General features: G+C 43.8%; 2 protein-coding genes and 1 long non-coding RNA gene across 6 annotated transcripts in view; 2 read left to right on the forward strand and 1 right to left on the reverse strand.

Moving 5' to 3' along the window:
• The window catches only part of LOC113976410 (transcription initiation factor TFIID subunit 4-like), a 147,405-nt gene extending 142,465 nt beyond the window's left edge, over positions 1-4,940 (forward strand). Inside the window, exon 16 of the mRNA XM_027701552.1 lies at positions 3,192-4,940. Within this exon, the coding sequence (XP_027557353.1) occupies positions 3,192-3,359 (168 nt within the window). The 3' untranslated portion in view covers positions 3,360-4,940. The remainder of the gene's footprint in view (positions 1-3,191) is intronic.
• Positions 4,941-6,486: 1,546 nt separating this feature from the next.
• Positions 6,487-13,436, reverse strand: part of KCTD15 (potassium channel tetramerization domain containing 15) — a 43,662-nt gene continuing 36,712 nt past the window's right edge. For 3 of the 4 annotated variants that reach the window (XM_027701536.1, XM_027701534.1, XM_027701533.1), the window contains exon 5: positions 6,487-8,486. In XM_027701536.1, the coding sequence (XP_027557337.1) occupies positions 8,331-8,486 (156 nt within the window). In that variant the 3' untranslated portion in view covers positions 6,487-8,330. Of the gene's footprint in view, positions 8,487-10,312; positions 10,954-13,436 lie in introns of those variants that run through there. The other variant, XM_027701535.1, reaches the window with a different exon arrangement.
• On the forward strand, positions 8,088-12,895 carry LOC113976400. The gene is made up of 3 exons (XR_003537089.1): positions 8,088-8,197; positions 9,849-10,004; positions 12,823-12,895. It is a non-coding gene; the product is annotated as an uncharacterized LOC113976400 (long non-coding RNA).

Raw genomic sequence — 13,436 nt, forward strand, 5'->3', positions numbered from 1 at the left:
GGAGTGCTGAAGAGCATTAAAGCCTGTTGAAGTGGACAGACTCTGCTGTTTCAGTGGGTCATGGGTTGGAGGTTAGTGGAGAGCACAGCAGCAGGGTGGGGACAAACTCCTGTATCTGATTTGCCATGGATTGATCTTCTCTTCAGTCCTGGTGAGAGCAGGAGTTGGGGACAGTCTCAGGAAAGCCCCTTGCACCCCCCTCCCTGGAGGCCTGTGAGGAGTGGGTGGAGCACAAGATGATTTGGTTGCTCTCTGCTTTCCTTGCCCTGCTGTGGGGTTTGCAGAGTTCAAGGCAGTCACCAGTCACTTGGTGTGGTCCAAGAAGGGATTAAAGGAGCAAGGGAGAGGAGGCAGTGGGAAAGGAGAGGCCGGGATGGAAGGGGACAGGAAGTCACCATAACTCATGTATGTGAGCAGTCTCAAAATGAAGAGGCAGAGTGTGTTCATGTATAAATTAAATGTGGTTTTTTTCTGGCTGGAACATCCTAAGTTTTCCTAAAATTATAACTAGAAGTTCACTGATACAAAACTAGTATTGATGTGCAGTTGTGTGTGTGTGTGATTTGGGAACAGGAAATAGAGGATGTAAACAATTTACAACCATTTATTCTTTTATTAGCGCTTTTATCTGTGTAACTCTGATTAGTTGCCATAGATACAGACAACACAGGGTTTGTCTGGGTTAATGAAAAGTCTCTCATGCTGATAAAAAATGTGTGATTTGTCTCGAGAAAATTCTGAATTACTTCAATTTCACCATTCTTGGCAATGATTTTCAACTACATTTGAATTCATGTATACAATTAAATAATTGCGGCATTTAGTAGTCTCCTTTTCATATATAGCATCTGCAGAATAATTTTGAGTACAGTGCAGTACTAAACAAATTGGTCTTTAATTTAGTGATTGACATGATATATGTCAATATATACTGACAGATATAAATTACTGTTTTGTCAGCTTACAGATGTGCTTCTGTATTTCTAAAATAATTTTTATGATTTTTTTCCACCTTGTAAAACAACTTCAGGACATGATCAGGTAGCTGATGGGCTCACAAGTGTGGTTACCAATGTGCACAGCTTGATATACATTTGGTTGTGTTCTTCCTATGTAACAGTTTGGTATCTCAAGTGATAAAAGCAATGAATGTGACTTGGCACATCTTAATTCCAGCTACTGTCCAAATAGAGAGCAGTTACTTGCTGTAAATGTAACTCAACTGACTCAAGAAATAGTTTCATATGAAGAAAAATTTTAAAAATTATTCACCTTTTCTGTTACTATTTGGTAAGTGTGTGTGGGATGCTTCCAGTCCAGAATGCTATGGACACTGGTTTCTAAGGAGTTCAAGGTGGCCACATTTCTTTCAAGTGTGTTTGTCACTGTCCAGGTCCTGTAGTCAGGATGAACATGAAATAAGTAGTACTGTGGGCAGGGGAGAGATGCACCATGTGGGGAACAGAGAAGAAGGAAAAATATTTTTGAGTCAGCTTGATTTAAAATAAATATGTACACAGTGGTTTCTTGAAGGGTTAGAAAGAGTGGGCACAGCCCTGGCAAAGTGGGTGTGTGCTCAGGGTGCAGCTGGGAGGCAGGTTAAGGGTCGATGTTGTTCCAGCCTGTGGAAGATGGCAAGTTAAGGGTTTAAATGGTCCTGTTTCTTTCAGGAATGCAAAGGGTTTTGGTGTAAAGGCTGAACTCGGAGCACCACTAAATACATGGATTATGCACTGGGCATGTGTCTGGCTCCAGCAGAGATGAGCAGCCCCTGCAGCTGCTTTCCTGTGAGCAGGGGGGGTCGGTGCTCAATCAATTAATTAACACAAACTACTCCACACTGGAGGACAGAATCCCTCAGCTCAGATGCTCACGGTGCTCAAAGGTTGTGGGATTTTCCCACTATTCCCTGCAATCTGAGCCACATTCACTGCACTCCATTAAGCCTTTTGTGTTTGTGGTTACAGGAGAACAGGATTTGCCCCAGTGCTGTAATTTAATAAGCAGGTATAGGAGAAATAACATGGATGGTGCAGTTCTGCAAGGAGTCTGACTGACTATGGTACAAAAGAGGAAGAGTGCCATGTCTCAGCAGACCATATACACTTCCCCTACAACCTTTCAATAGTAAAATTACCCTTAAGTGTATTCTTAATGGCTGGAGTGAAGATCCTAGAATAAGTATTTCCTGGGGAAAGGAAGGTAGGTTTGAGCAGTGCTAAGTAAATTTGGGGATATTAAAAGTACTGAAAATTTTACCAGATGTCTTACAGGTTTGAAACATAGCTTAAATCTTTTTAGAGATTAAAACCTATTTTTCTAAGTTAGAACAGTTTATTTTGCTACAAACCAATTGGAATTAATAAAAACAATGGACTCCTACAGATGAAAAAAGAACTGTATGTGTGCACCAGGTTTCAGTTTAAACTCCATGAGACTGCAGAGGCTGTAATTAGGTCCTTTCCATTTCTAAATGTTCAGATTCACAGCGTCCTTAGGGCCCAGTTTGGGAATTTTCTCTCCATATACAAAACCAGGATGAGGTATTCAGTAATTCAGTACCTATATACCAATTAAAAAAATGTATAATTATTTAATATAGCTGTGGAAACAAGTATACTAATGTTTGTCTTTATCATCACACAATGTGTGATGTTATTGAACTTTTGGCTGTCTGCTCGAGTTGAGAATCTCCCCACACTGAGCCCTTTTCTTCAGCAGACCCAGAGGAGAGAGCTGGGGTCCCCTGTGGGACCTGCACCTGCAGAGTAGCAACATCCCAATACACCACTCACCTGTTTCCAGTGCTGGGATGTGCAGGAGGATGGGGCACACATGGCTTTATCTGCTGCAAATAGCTTGGTCCTCAAAAGGCTCCTGAATTTAAACTGGTCAAATACGTCTACAGGGAACACAACAATAGCAGGAGAACTGGACAGATTTGTCCTGAGTTGTAAGTGAACAAGGTGTTGTCTCACATGTTTGCACTTGAGTTCTTTACTCGGGTTAACTCGGTGAAACGCGGTAGAAAGAATAATGATAAAAAACATTACATGTAATGCTTTGAGAATGAGGCTCAGTAATCCACTGAAGATGTTTAAAAGAATCCAGCAGTCAGCAGCTGCAAACCTGAGCATGAGGGGACTCTTTCCTGCTGCAGGACTTACGAGTTTGCCGTGTTTTCTTTGCAGGGTCTCGGTGTGTCTGGTGGGAGTCAGGCTGGCCTGGGCACTGCTTCCCCCAGGCAGTATCCACGACAGAAAATAACACGTGTAAACCTCAGGGACTTCATCTTCTACATGGAACAGGAACGAGAAATGAGCCATTCTCTCCTGCTCTATCGAGCTCTGCTTAAATAAAGCCAACAGTTGTACTGATTGCTCCATACAGAAGCTCAACCTGCATTGAAAGCTGTCATTTTAATGTGCCTTCTATTTTTTTCAGAAGTCAATGTTCCAGTAATTTTGTTTTGTAAAATTGTCAGACACATGCAATAAATTTCCTTTATGTAAAAAAAAAAAGATATAAAAACCACCAAAAAAAAAAAGTGCAAAAGGTTTTAAAATGTTAACTCCGCAGATATAACCAACATCCAAGTCTTGCTCCATTTGGCCATTTTAGGTAAGGCTGAAGTAGCTGGTGTTGCAGTCACACAAATGCAAGGCTGCTGCAATGGCTCACCTAAAGCATCTCCTGGCCAGGACTGGGACAGGTCACAGGACTGGGCCCACCCTGGTGTTCTGTGTGTTCACCTGCGGGGCTGGGCTGGGCTTTCCTTCTTCGTTTACTGGCGCTGTCTCACTAACCATGGTCATACCTGGTGTTGTTTTAGCTTAGTTATAACGGCAGTTTTTTGCACAGCCAAGAGACTAGCACACTCTCACAAATTCTATATATTTGGGATTTTTGCTTTTACTGCACAGCTCATTTCCTGAGCCATTTGCTGAACCAAATCCTAAGTGTATGAAGTCTGTGTGCTTGGGTCTCAGCTGAGTTACCCTGACTAGCTTCCAGTTGTTTTCTAAACCCCTTCAACCTTTTGTGCATTTGTAGCAGCTGGTTAGTAACATGATTCAAAGTTGGGTTTTATTTTCTAAAAGATGTTAATTTATTTATTGCAAAGAGTATGGTTTAATGGTGGTTTTAAAAAAAAGAGAGTATTGTTCAGTAAAGATTTTTAGAGTATTCTATATGGATTTTTAAAGCCGCTCCAAAGGTTTTTGGAGGTCGGTTCCACTCTGGGACTGGTGAGAATCCCGGTGCCACCAGGGGTGGCGATGCCTTGGATTCCAGTCCCAGGAGGCTCATGAACAGGCTTTAAGCATAAGGAGTAGTTGTAAGTAGCTAAAAGGTGGGAGGAATGCTTTTTAAATGCTTTGCTGAAGCGGAATTCTGGGCCCACACCAAAGCCGAGCGAGGTCAGTGTGAGTCTTTAAATGGGGATCTGAGAGGAGCAGTCACAGGCAGGTGGGCACAAGTTGTATTTCAGACTTTAACAGTGTTACCAGTCACCACGGAAGGGAGACATTTGCTTATTTATCTTTTCCATTTTTACTATGTTATGCTTGCCACTTTTTTGAGGCAATATTTTTTTTTTGATGGGAAACCATAGCAAAAGCACAAATAGAACTATTTGTCCAATAGTTTTAAAAACAAAGGTTTTAATTATTTTTTAAGGTTTATGAAAAGCAGAAGAAAATTTATACTGCTGCTATTTAGCCAAAAGATTATTCATAAGGTATTTAAGGCCAGGAAGTGTAAAGTTATGTTTTAAATGTATTGATAATTTGTACATATAGTTTATAAAGGCCTTGTGTTTATTAGAGTTACGTTATTTTGATGATTTCTGTACATACTCGTAAATACCCCCAATTTGTGTGAAAACATACTCCCTTATTTGTACTTATTTTGTAAAGAAATAAAACAATTTACTAAAGTAACACATCGAGTGACATACAGTATTAATTTATCAAACATGAATTTCACATTGTCTCGTAGCTCTTAAGCACTGGTCAGAAAACATTTTGCATCAAAATATTAACAGAATACCCACAAAGAAATATTAAAACCCAAATACTTCAATGTTTTGTTGTGCTGATTCTTATCCTTTGTGAAACATCTAATAAAATTGTCAACAAACCTCGATGCCATTAATGCAGAGAATGGATGCACTCAGCAGTTGCTTTCGCGGGGAGCGACGAGCCCAATAAGCACAACAGAACATTCTCCTTCCCTTTCTGCCTGCGCTGGGAGCGCGGGGCTGACGCAGCCCTGCACAGAAAGTGCTGGGGAGGGCTCGGGTTTGTGGGGCCACGGGGTCAGTGCTCGGCAACAGCGAATCAGAACAGTTTGGTTCAATCGAATTAGGCGAAAAACCAGGCTCTGCTTCTTGGCCTCGGCAGCAGAAACATCTGCTGGCTGCACACGGGGCCTCGCTGGAGTGGCCGTGGCATTTTGAAACCTCTCTTAGCCAAGCTGAGCAATGTTCCTCATTAAGTTACGTTGCTATGGTTTAAGGCCAGAAGTAAAAATTCAAATCAGTTTTCTCATTGATATTGCTGCCTAAAAATACAGGGAAATAAGTAAAAAAGATATAAATGAAACTGTAATAATCTTTAAATAAGTGACCTGAAGTTACTAACTAAAAGAACATGTCCTAGCTTTTTTTTTTTTTTAAAGGCATTTTTCTTCTAAGAAAGTGATTGTTTCCACATGTCTTCCTTGCCTTGGTGCTATTTTGCAGTCAATGCTGTGATGTCATGGTTCAAACTTTCCGTCTCAATTTCACATTTAACTCGGCTGGTGCAGCCTGGAACCCTTTCCAGTGCCACCTCAGCAAAGCTGCCCCAAGTACTGGAGCTGCTTCATTGAGCCATAAAAAAACCACGGTAAACACCAAACCGAGGAAAAACCAACCACAAATACTTCCAACGTCCTACACGTGTCCAGAAGCATCATCCCCCTCGGTGCCCGTGAGAGCTGCCCACGGGTGCTCAGCGCCCGGTCCTGCGGGCAGAGAGCCCTGTGGAGCTGGGCAGGCCTGGCCGAGCACCGGGGGCAGGATTGGGCCCCTGTGATCAAATGTCCCCAGGAGGGGTCCCCTTTGCTCCCTGGCTGAGGTAAGAACAGGAGGGGATGCGCTGCCAGAGCCGCCGCGAGTGCCACTCACCCTGGTCAGGGGGGCAGGGTGGATACAGGAAAAACAGGAACCTGAACAGATTAGTTAAGGATACTTTGGACTGAAAGGTAACTCAATGTATGAAAGTAATAAATAAAAAGACTTTTTTTCCTTTCTGTGAGACATGGCTACATCAAGCTGAATGGAGCTAAAGGCTGGAGAAGACGCAATCAAAAATTCTCACCTCTTTCAAACAACATGGGAGATACAGTGAGTGTTCCACCCTACGTGCTTATTTTTGTTCGTTTACTTTACAGAAATGTTTATGGCATGAAGTACTGTATAAGAAATGTGCATACACAAATACATGACAATTATACGTTAAGTTCTTTACAATATTAAATGTATAATATACAATTCTACAGATATCTTACATACAAAGGTGAATGTTGTGCCATATATTCAAATATGGCAATGCCTAGCGACTTTAGAATGTCGTACAAGTATAAAACCACAAAATAAAATAACTTTACAACTCTTAAAGTAGACAGATTTGCTCAACTGTTCTGCTAAGGTAGCAGGCCAACCGGCCAGGATTGCCATTAGAGATTTCTGAGTTGGGTGACCAAGGTGAGAAAACCTGCAGAGGTCTGATTTTCCATGGACAGGTATCCAGCCCTTTTCCAAAAATTAGACCCCTGCCTAGATTGTTCCTTGGATAGTCAGTACAGCTCATCGCTTTTGAAAATATTAGTCTTAAATGTGACTTTTGCCTGATTGCAACCAATTGGCACTGAAGAACTGTCGACCACCTAATGCTCTCTCCCTTGTTCTATATGGCCGTATTTAGGCATCTAATTAAGATTCAGCATCTACAACAGTATTCTATAAATTAATGTGGGAGAAACTAAATTGTGATTAACACATGAATTAGTTATTGAGGACCCAATCATGCTGAACAGCAACAAACAGGATCTCGCAGAATGCTATTTATAACCTCGCACCTGCGGACACGGCGCTGTCTCCTGAGTTAGGGAGCCCTGTGAGTCGATGCCGATTCCTGGCAGTAGCAGGACCCTCCTGCAGACCCCTGACTTCGTTACAGAGAAAGGGACACAGATAGAGGGCGGCTACAGAACTAATATTTTAATAATAATTTAAATTAATAAAACAATTTAAACCAAAGGCGGCCTGCTTTCATCCGGCAGTGGCAGTACAGGGTTTTAACAGCTCTTTGCAAGAATTCCAGACCCATAAAGAGTTAGGCCTGTCCAAAATTCTTACACTTTCCTCCTAAATGTGGGCTTCTAACATGGTTAGTAAATGATTAACGAGGGGTGGCAGAGCTTGCTTGGCAGAACCACGTTTCTTTGATGATGCAAAACTTAAACAGTTTCTGTGTCAAAACAAGACTGGCTTTAAGAGAGCTACAGCTCCATGTCGGGTATGTGACCCTTGTGTGATGGTGGATGGCATTTCATTTTGTGCTTCCAGATCCCTACTGTTGCAAATATTGCCATAATCGGCCTTGTCTAACTTTTTGTCACTTTTTTTGTTTGGTTTGGGTGGGGTTTTTAGTACTGAGCACCAGTTGACTATAAATCGGTCCTTTTCTGATTCTGGATCCTGTCCACAGAGAGAGACTTCGGTTGGAAATGTAGTATAAAAATAAGCCATTTGCTATTGTGGGTGAGTACAATCACAGAGGTGCCCCGTGGTGCCTGGAGGTGTAAAGCACGTCTGATATGGAGGTGTGGCAGTCAGGGAAGAGTCTCAGTGCAGTTTTTAGCGTTCCATCTTCCTCTCACAGACGTCCACGTGTCACAGCACTGGGGTGTCCTCGGGAAGGCTGGCAGAACCACAGCTCCTGCTGATCCATCCGACTGCTTCAACTGGTCTTTGCAGAAGTCCAGTGCAGTGCAGGGTCAGGGGGTTACGAAGCTTTTCCTGTTCCACAGCACTGCTGTTGAGCCCAAAGTCCATCCCGGAGACCTGCTGTGCTCAGCGCGCTCGGGAACTCCACCGTGACGAACGGACAACTGGCTTCTCAAATGCATTTCGTGGCTGGCTATGTGACAGGTAGTTTCAGAATACCACTAATTGGCAACATAAAGTCAAAGTCTGTTTGCTAATACTGTTTTGCAAATCCTTAGTGTTTCACATAAGGGACTATTAAACACTTCTACGGTTACAAAGGGGGTACAGGGAGGGTCTAGTCCAGGGGCTCCTGTTTTATTCTGATTGTTGGGGTGGGTTGTGGTCGTCTGTCTTCGCGGCACAGCACGTATTCACTGAACTGAGAGGAATCCACCCCACCACCACAGGAAGCTGCCACGTTAAATCCCTTCTGAAATAATCTTTCGAGCACCTGCAATGTGGGGGGGAAAAAATCAGATTAATATTTAGCAAATTTTAGTGATAAAAGCAGTCGGAAGCACCAGATCTAAATGATGGATTTAGTCTTTCCAGTCCTCATTGTGAATGAATATTATTCAGCTATAATTCTATAACTTATTGTTAAATGACTATACTGTGATTAAAGTCTCGCTCTCAGCAAACCTCTGTAGAAAACAAAAATTAATCAAAGAAATAAGCACTCTGCAGAGTAGCTTAGTACATTATATAGTAAAATACTGGACTGTGGTGATATTGATGCTATCTCTTACTGCTTATAGAAAGCAACATCAGGTTTAAGTTGTAATAAAAAGTGCCCATTATTCATTAGTAATAGGAACAATCTTACAGAGAGGGCCTGAAAAGCTCTTCCTTGGCAGATGAAAATGTATCAAGAGCCTGAATGACACATCCACCAGATTTTCCTGGCAATGGCAGCTGTTCTCCCTCACTGGAAGGGAGGGCTGCTGGTAGCAAAGCATGGCAGGGATGGGACGCAGAGCCAAGACGTGGACAATAGGGAAATGTTCTGGCCCAAGAAAGAGGTTAATCTGTATTGCCCAAATATGTATTTTTTCTTTCTCCTCCTAAAGAAAAGTTGGTGCAATTTAGATGCATGAATTTAAGGAACCCAGAGGCAACTTTAATTTCTGCGACTGTCACACAGCACATTACCCCAGGACATGCTGATCTTGGCAGTGGGATCGGGGCCGTGTTTTCACATGCGTGAGCGTGTTGATATTCGGTTTCCCAGCAGAGCAGGACGCACACAGGCTTCTCCCAGAGTTAGGTGAGAGCAGATGCCAGATCCTCCTTCGGCAGATCTGCAGTGCAGGACCCACCAGAGGAGAGACGCCGTGGTGCTTCCCGAGCCCAGGGCAGCAGCCTGGATGAGCAGTTCCTGGGGTATTCTGTGTGATAGATGCTGTCAAGGGGAGCAGCCTGTGCTGTTCTCCAGGGGCCTCACCCAAGGTACTGCTTCCATTGCTGCAGCACGTGGGAAGTGAACTGGTAGTTTACTGAACCTGACGGCCTTGGCCACGCCAGCATCCCCATGTGACAGCCACCCTCAGCAACAGGGACCAAGCCACTCGTTCACTCAGCCTAGAGAGGTGTCTAAGCAATATACCCACCTTCAGCCCACTTTCATGGGCACAGGTTGTAGAAAGAATTTAATTTCTTTTTCAGTTCCACCGGCCCCCTGAGCACACCAGCAGTTACACTGACTTTGGAGACTGTGCTCCAGACCACTGCCCTCACCCTCACACACAGACCCACGTGAGGCCGCAGTGCATTTCTTAGTGCAAAGCCTGAATGTTGGCTTTGTTTTTTCCAGGAACATGATTTCAGAAGAACAGCTGTGTCTGAGGTGGTGTGGCAGTGCAGTGCAAACCACGGCAGCAGCATTTGCTGGCTTTCATCTGTTCAATCCCTCCTTAGAGGCCGCCTGTGCTAACCATCTGCACCCAACCCAGGGTTTGGGTTTTCAGTGGTAACTAAAACATTTTACTTTTGCTCCCCTGGCTGCTAAGGACGGGCAAAGGAAAGAAGCTGCTCCAGCACAGCTCTGCCTGAGCCACGCCGAGTGTGCTGGAAATCAGCTTGCCTGAGGAGCTCTGCCTGGCCTTGGGACACGGAGACTTAAAGTTCTCAGAAAGTCACATCTGCCAAATCTCCCTGACTTTTGCCCTGATTTTTACATACTCTACACAGTAAAAAAGTTGTAGAACTGAAAGATCAAAAACCCACACCAGAGTATGGAAGAATAATGAACTGGGAGAGATGAAAAGAAGGGGCAGGAGAGTGGGTTATCAAAATACATTTAAAAGAGAGAGAGAAAGCTTTCATCTCCTTTATTTGTCCAGGCTGTGTGGGCTCTGTAGGACAGAAATGGGGTGCAGACACTGACACTTGTTCCTCCTTGGAGAGGAAGGCAGGAGGAGTCTGAGATGGAAGGAGGAATAAGACATCAGCAGGCTGGGAGTGTATTTTGAGTGTATTATGTATCACTGCTCCTAGCCCTGGCAAGATGAAGATGAGAGACAACCCAGCCACGGGAAAGGAGGCTTCTCCCACTGAACTGGATAGTGGAACAGAGGATTGACAGCTAAGATTTCTGAGAGAGACGGGACTTCAAAATCCTTGCTAAAAACTTTTAAAAATCAATTTGCTTGTAAGACAAAACAAGCACGGGGGTGCCCTTGGCTTGCCTCAGACCAAAGCTATGGAAGGCTGCATGTTAACATAGAATTCTTTTTCCCTGAGCCTGCTCTCTGCACACACACTGTCCAGGTAGACATTACACCTCAGAGCACCGCGCCGAACAAAGCGATTCGTTCGTGCTCGGTACGTGCTGGAAGGGCCACACTGCAGGCCACTATCCAGGGTTAAAAACCTTGGCATCATCAGTTTTCTCAGCACGAAACAAAACAGGCCAAACCCTGTAAACAATGCAGAGATTGTTTAAATATTGCAGAGTTTTAAGTGTCACTTGGATGAGGCTGAGCTCAGGTCGGAGAGCGAGGCTCCTGCAGGGCTGCCCTGGGTGCTGGGCCCTGGTTTGCACACACTGGCACGTGCACGAGAGTCAACAGCATTTTGAACGTGGACAGGTTTGAATTCCACTTAAGAGAATTTGACTCTATGCACATCACTTCTTCTGAAAGTAAGATATGGACAGGGGAAAGAGTAACCATCTCTGAAATCAAATCAGAGCTACATTCCCGAAAATCTCCAAAGAGAATATGCCAGAGGTGAGTCTCAGCTGTGACTCTCCTGTGTGGGGGGGACACAGAGTAATAAATATAAAGGATTTGTGCTAGGATTTCATATACGCTGTCTTCCAATATTCCAAGTGCATCTGATTTTGTTGGAAGGTTTTCCAAAGGGAAACATGATCCTTTCCCTTCATTTTATGTAAATTTTGCAGAATACTAACAAACACATTCCTAATTATGAGACTCAATGTTCAACATACACAAGCATCACAGAATTTTCTCCAAGGTAAACTCATGATTCTCACCAGAACCTGTTGCAAGGAGTTGAAAAAACCTCTATACATTTATATAATTACAAAGGGGTGTAAAATTAAGTTACTGTATTTTTTTGCCTACCACTACCTATTCAGTGTTGACATTTTTTGTTCTATAGGCACAGTTCTTGATACAAATAAAAATATTCTTAAAATATGATAAGAAAATGTATAAAAAGTGCAATTCTGCTACCAAATACATTCAGCAGGGCACAGGGAGACAGAAGAGATGTATCTCAGCAAACAGCAGACAGGCTTCCTGTGTTGCTCTTTAGGAGTCTTTGGAAGCAATTGTGCTCTTCCACCTACTACCCATCTCCCTTAAGTTTGTGCATGTGCTTCACTGTATTTCCAACTTCTGACTTAATATTGTTTTGTAAAAAAATCCTGGGAAGGGGAAGAGCAGTGCCTGTGCACTGACCAGAGTTCATCAGAGCCAATGATAATTAGCTGCTGATTTCATCAGCCTTTGGTCTCAGAAATGCATAGTTTTCCAGAAAGTGTTTGAAAACACTTTCTATTAATTATATAGTAAAATGATGTAATTTAGTAAAATGATGTAATTTAATAGTATTACTTATACTGCAGACTCTTTGACAGAGATTTTTCTTTACAAGGTGAACTCTTTGATTCTGACTGAATTTTGACTGAATTCAAAACACATTCAAATAATAACAGTAATTAGTGTACAGCTTTTCCTACAAGCACACGTACCCTCCTAGTTCCACTGCTGTGGATAAAAGAGGGCCATGCTAAGCCGTGTGGGCACCCAGTGCCTTGCCAGGCCGCTGGCAGTGCTGAGCTGGTGAGTGGCTCACAGGGACCCTTTGTTGTTGCAGTTATTCTGATTCCTCGTGTGCATCTAACTGGATCACAGGGACAGCGTGGCTCAGACACAAATGCTCTTCCCTCTCCACCTACCTGAGCTAAACTGCAGCTGCTCCCTCACCCCCCAGCACGGGGATGAACTCGCCCCTGTCCCACTGCCAGAGCACAGGGCTGCCTCTCACCACCCCCTGGTTTGGGGGCAGCCCACTCCAAACCTTGCCAGACATCAAACTGCTCAGGACTGTGCAGAATTAACCACAGGCTGTTAAAAGTTCAACCAAATACACCACTTGGGAGACTTGAACCAAAAATCATCCAAAACAGCTGGGTTTAGGAGGGTTTCAGACAACAGTGTCAGTGCACAGTGCATCAGGGAATGCTGCCCCATGGAGGGGGTGTCACCATCAAATTCAGGGTGTTAAAACAACTCCATACATCTTAACATATTCAGGTAACTACAGGTCTCCTGAAAACGTTGTCACCTGGCAGCTTGGGAGGTGGAAGGCCCCTCAGCTGATGTGTAATAACCACACAGGTAGGCAGAACCTCTGGGTTCTTGTCCTCCCTGGCTGTTGCACCTCCCTCCCCATCCACCCTGGCCAGGCTGGGCCATGGGCTCTTCTGCAGCTATTTGCCCACAGGGGAGTTTATCAAGACCACAAAGGCATTTCCCACAGCCCAGTTCACACCTGCAGCCACAGCCCACCTGCAGGGGATGGTATGTTTGGAAATATTCCCCTACAGGTTGATTTCCCTTTCCCGTAACACAAGTATTTGCAGCTTGTTCCAAAGGCAGACACAAACTAAGAGCTCTGTCTTGCCCTTGTTAATTAAGGCACAAGTTAATGGCATCATCACCCCTGTTCCTCTCCACAGCCCCAGGACAGCCACACCAGGAGCTCTGGCTGTTGTGGTGATGATCCCTGTGAAATGGCACTGCTTGTCCCTCAGGCAGCTGCCTAAACACAGGCCACGTATTTATTTCTGCTGCCATCCACCTATCTGTCCAGTTATCTTCTTTTGTTTCATATGTTTAATTTTAAACCTAACGTCAAAACTCTGAGT

The sequence above is a fragment of the Neopelma chrysocephalum genome, unplaced genomic scaffold (genome assembly GCF_003984885.1).
Source record: "Neopelma chrysocephalum unplaced genomic scaffold, ASM398488v2 Primary Assembly neopelma1_159, whole genome shotgun sequence".
Taxonomy (NCBI): domain Eukaryota; kingdom Metazoa; phylum Chordata; class Aves; order Passeriformes; family Pipridae; genus Neopelma; species Neopelma chrysocephalum.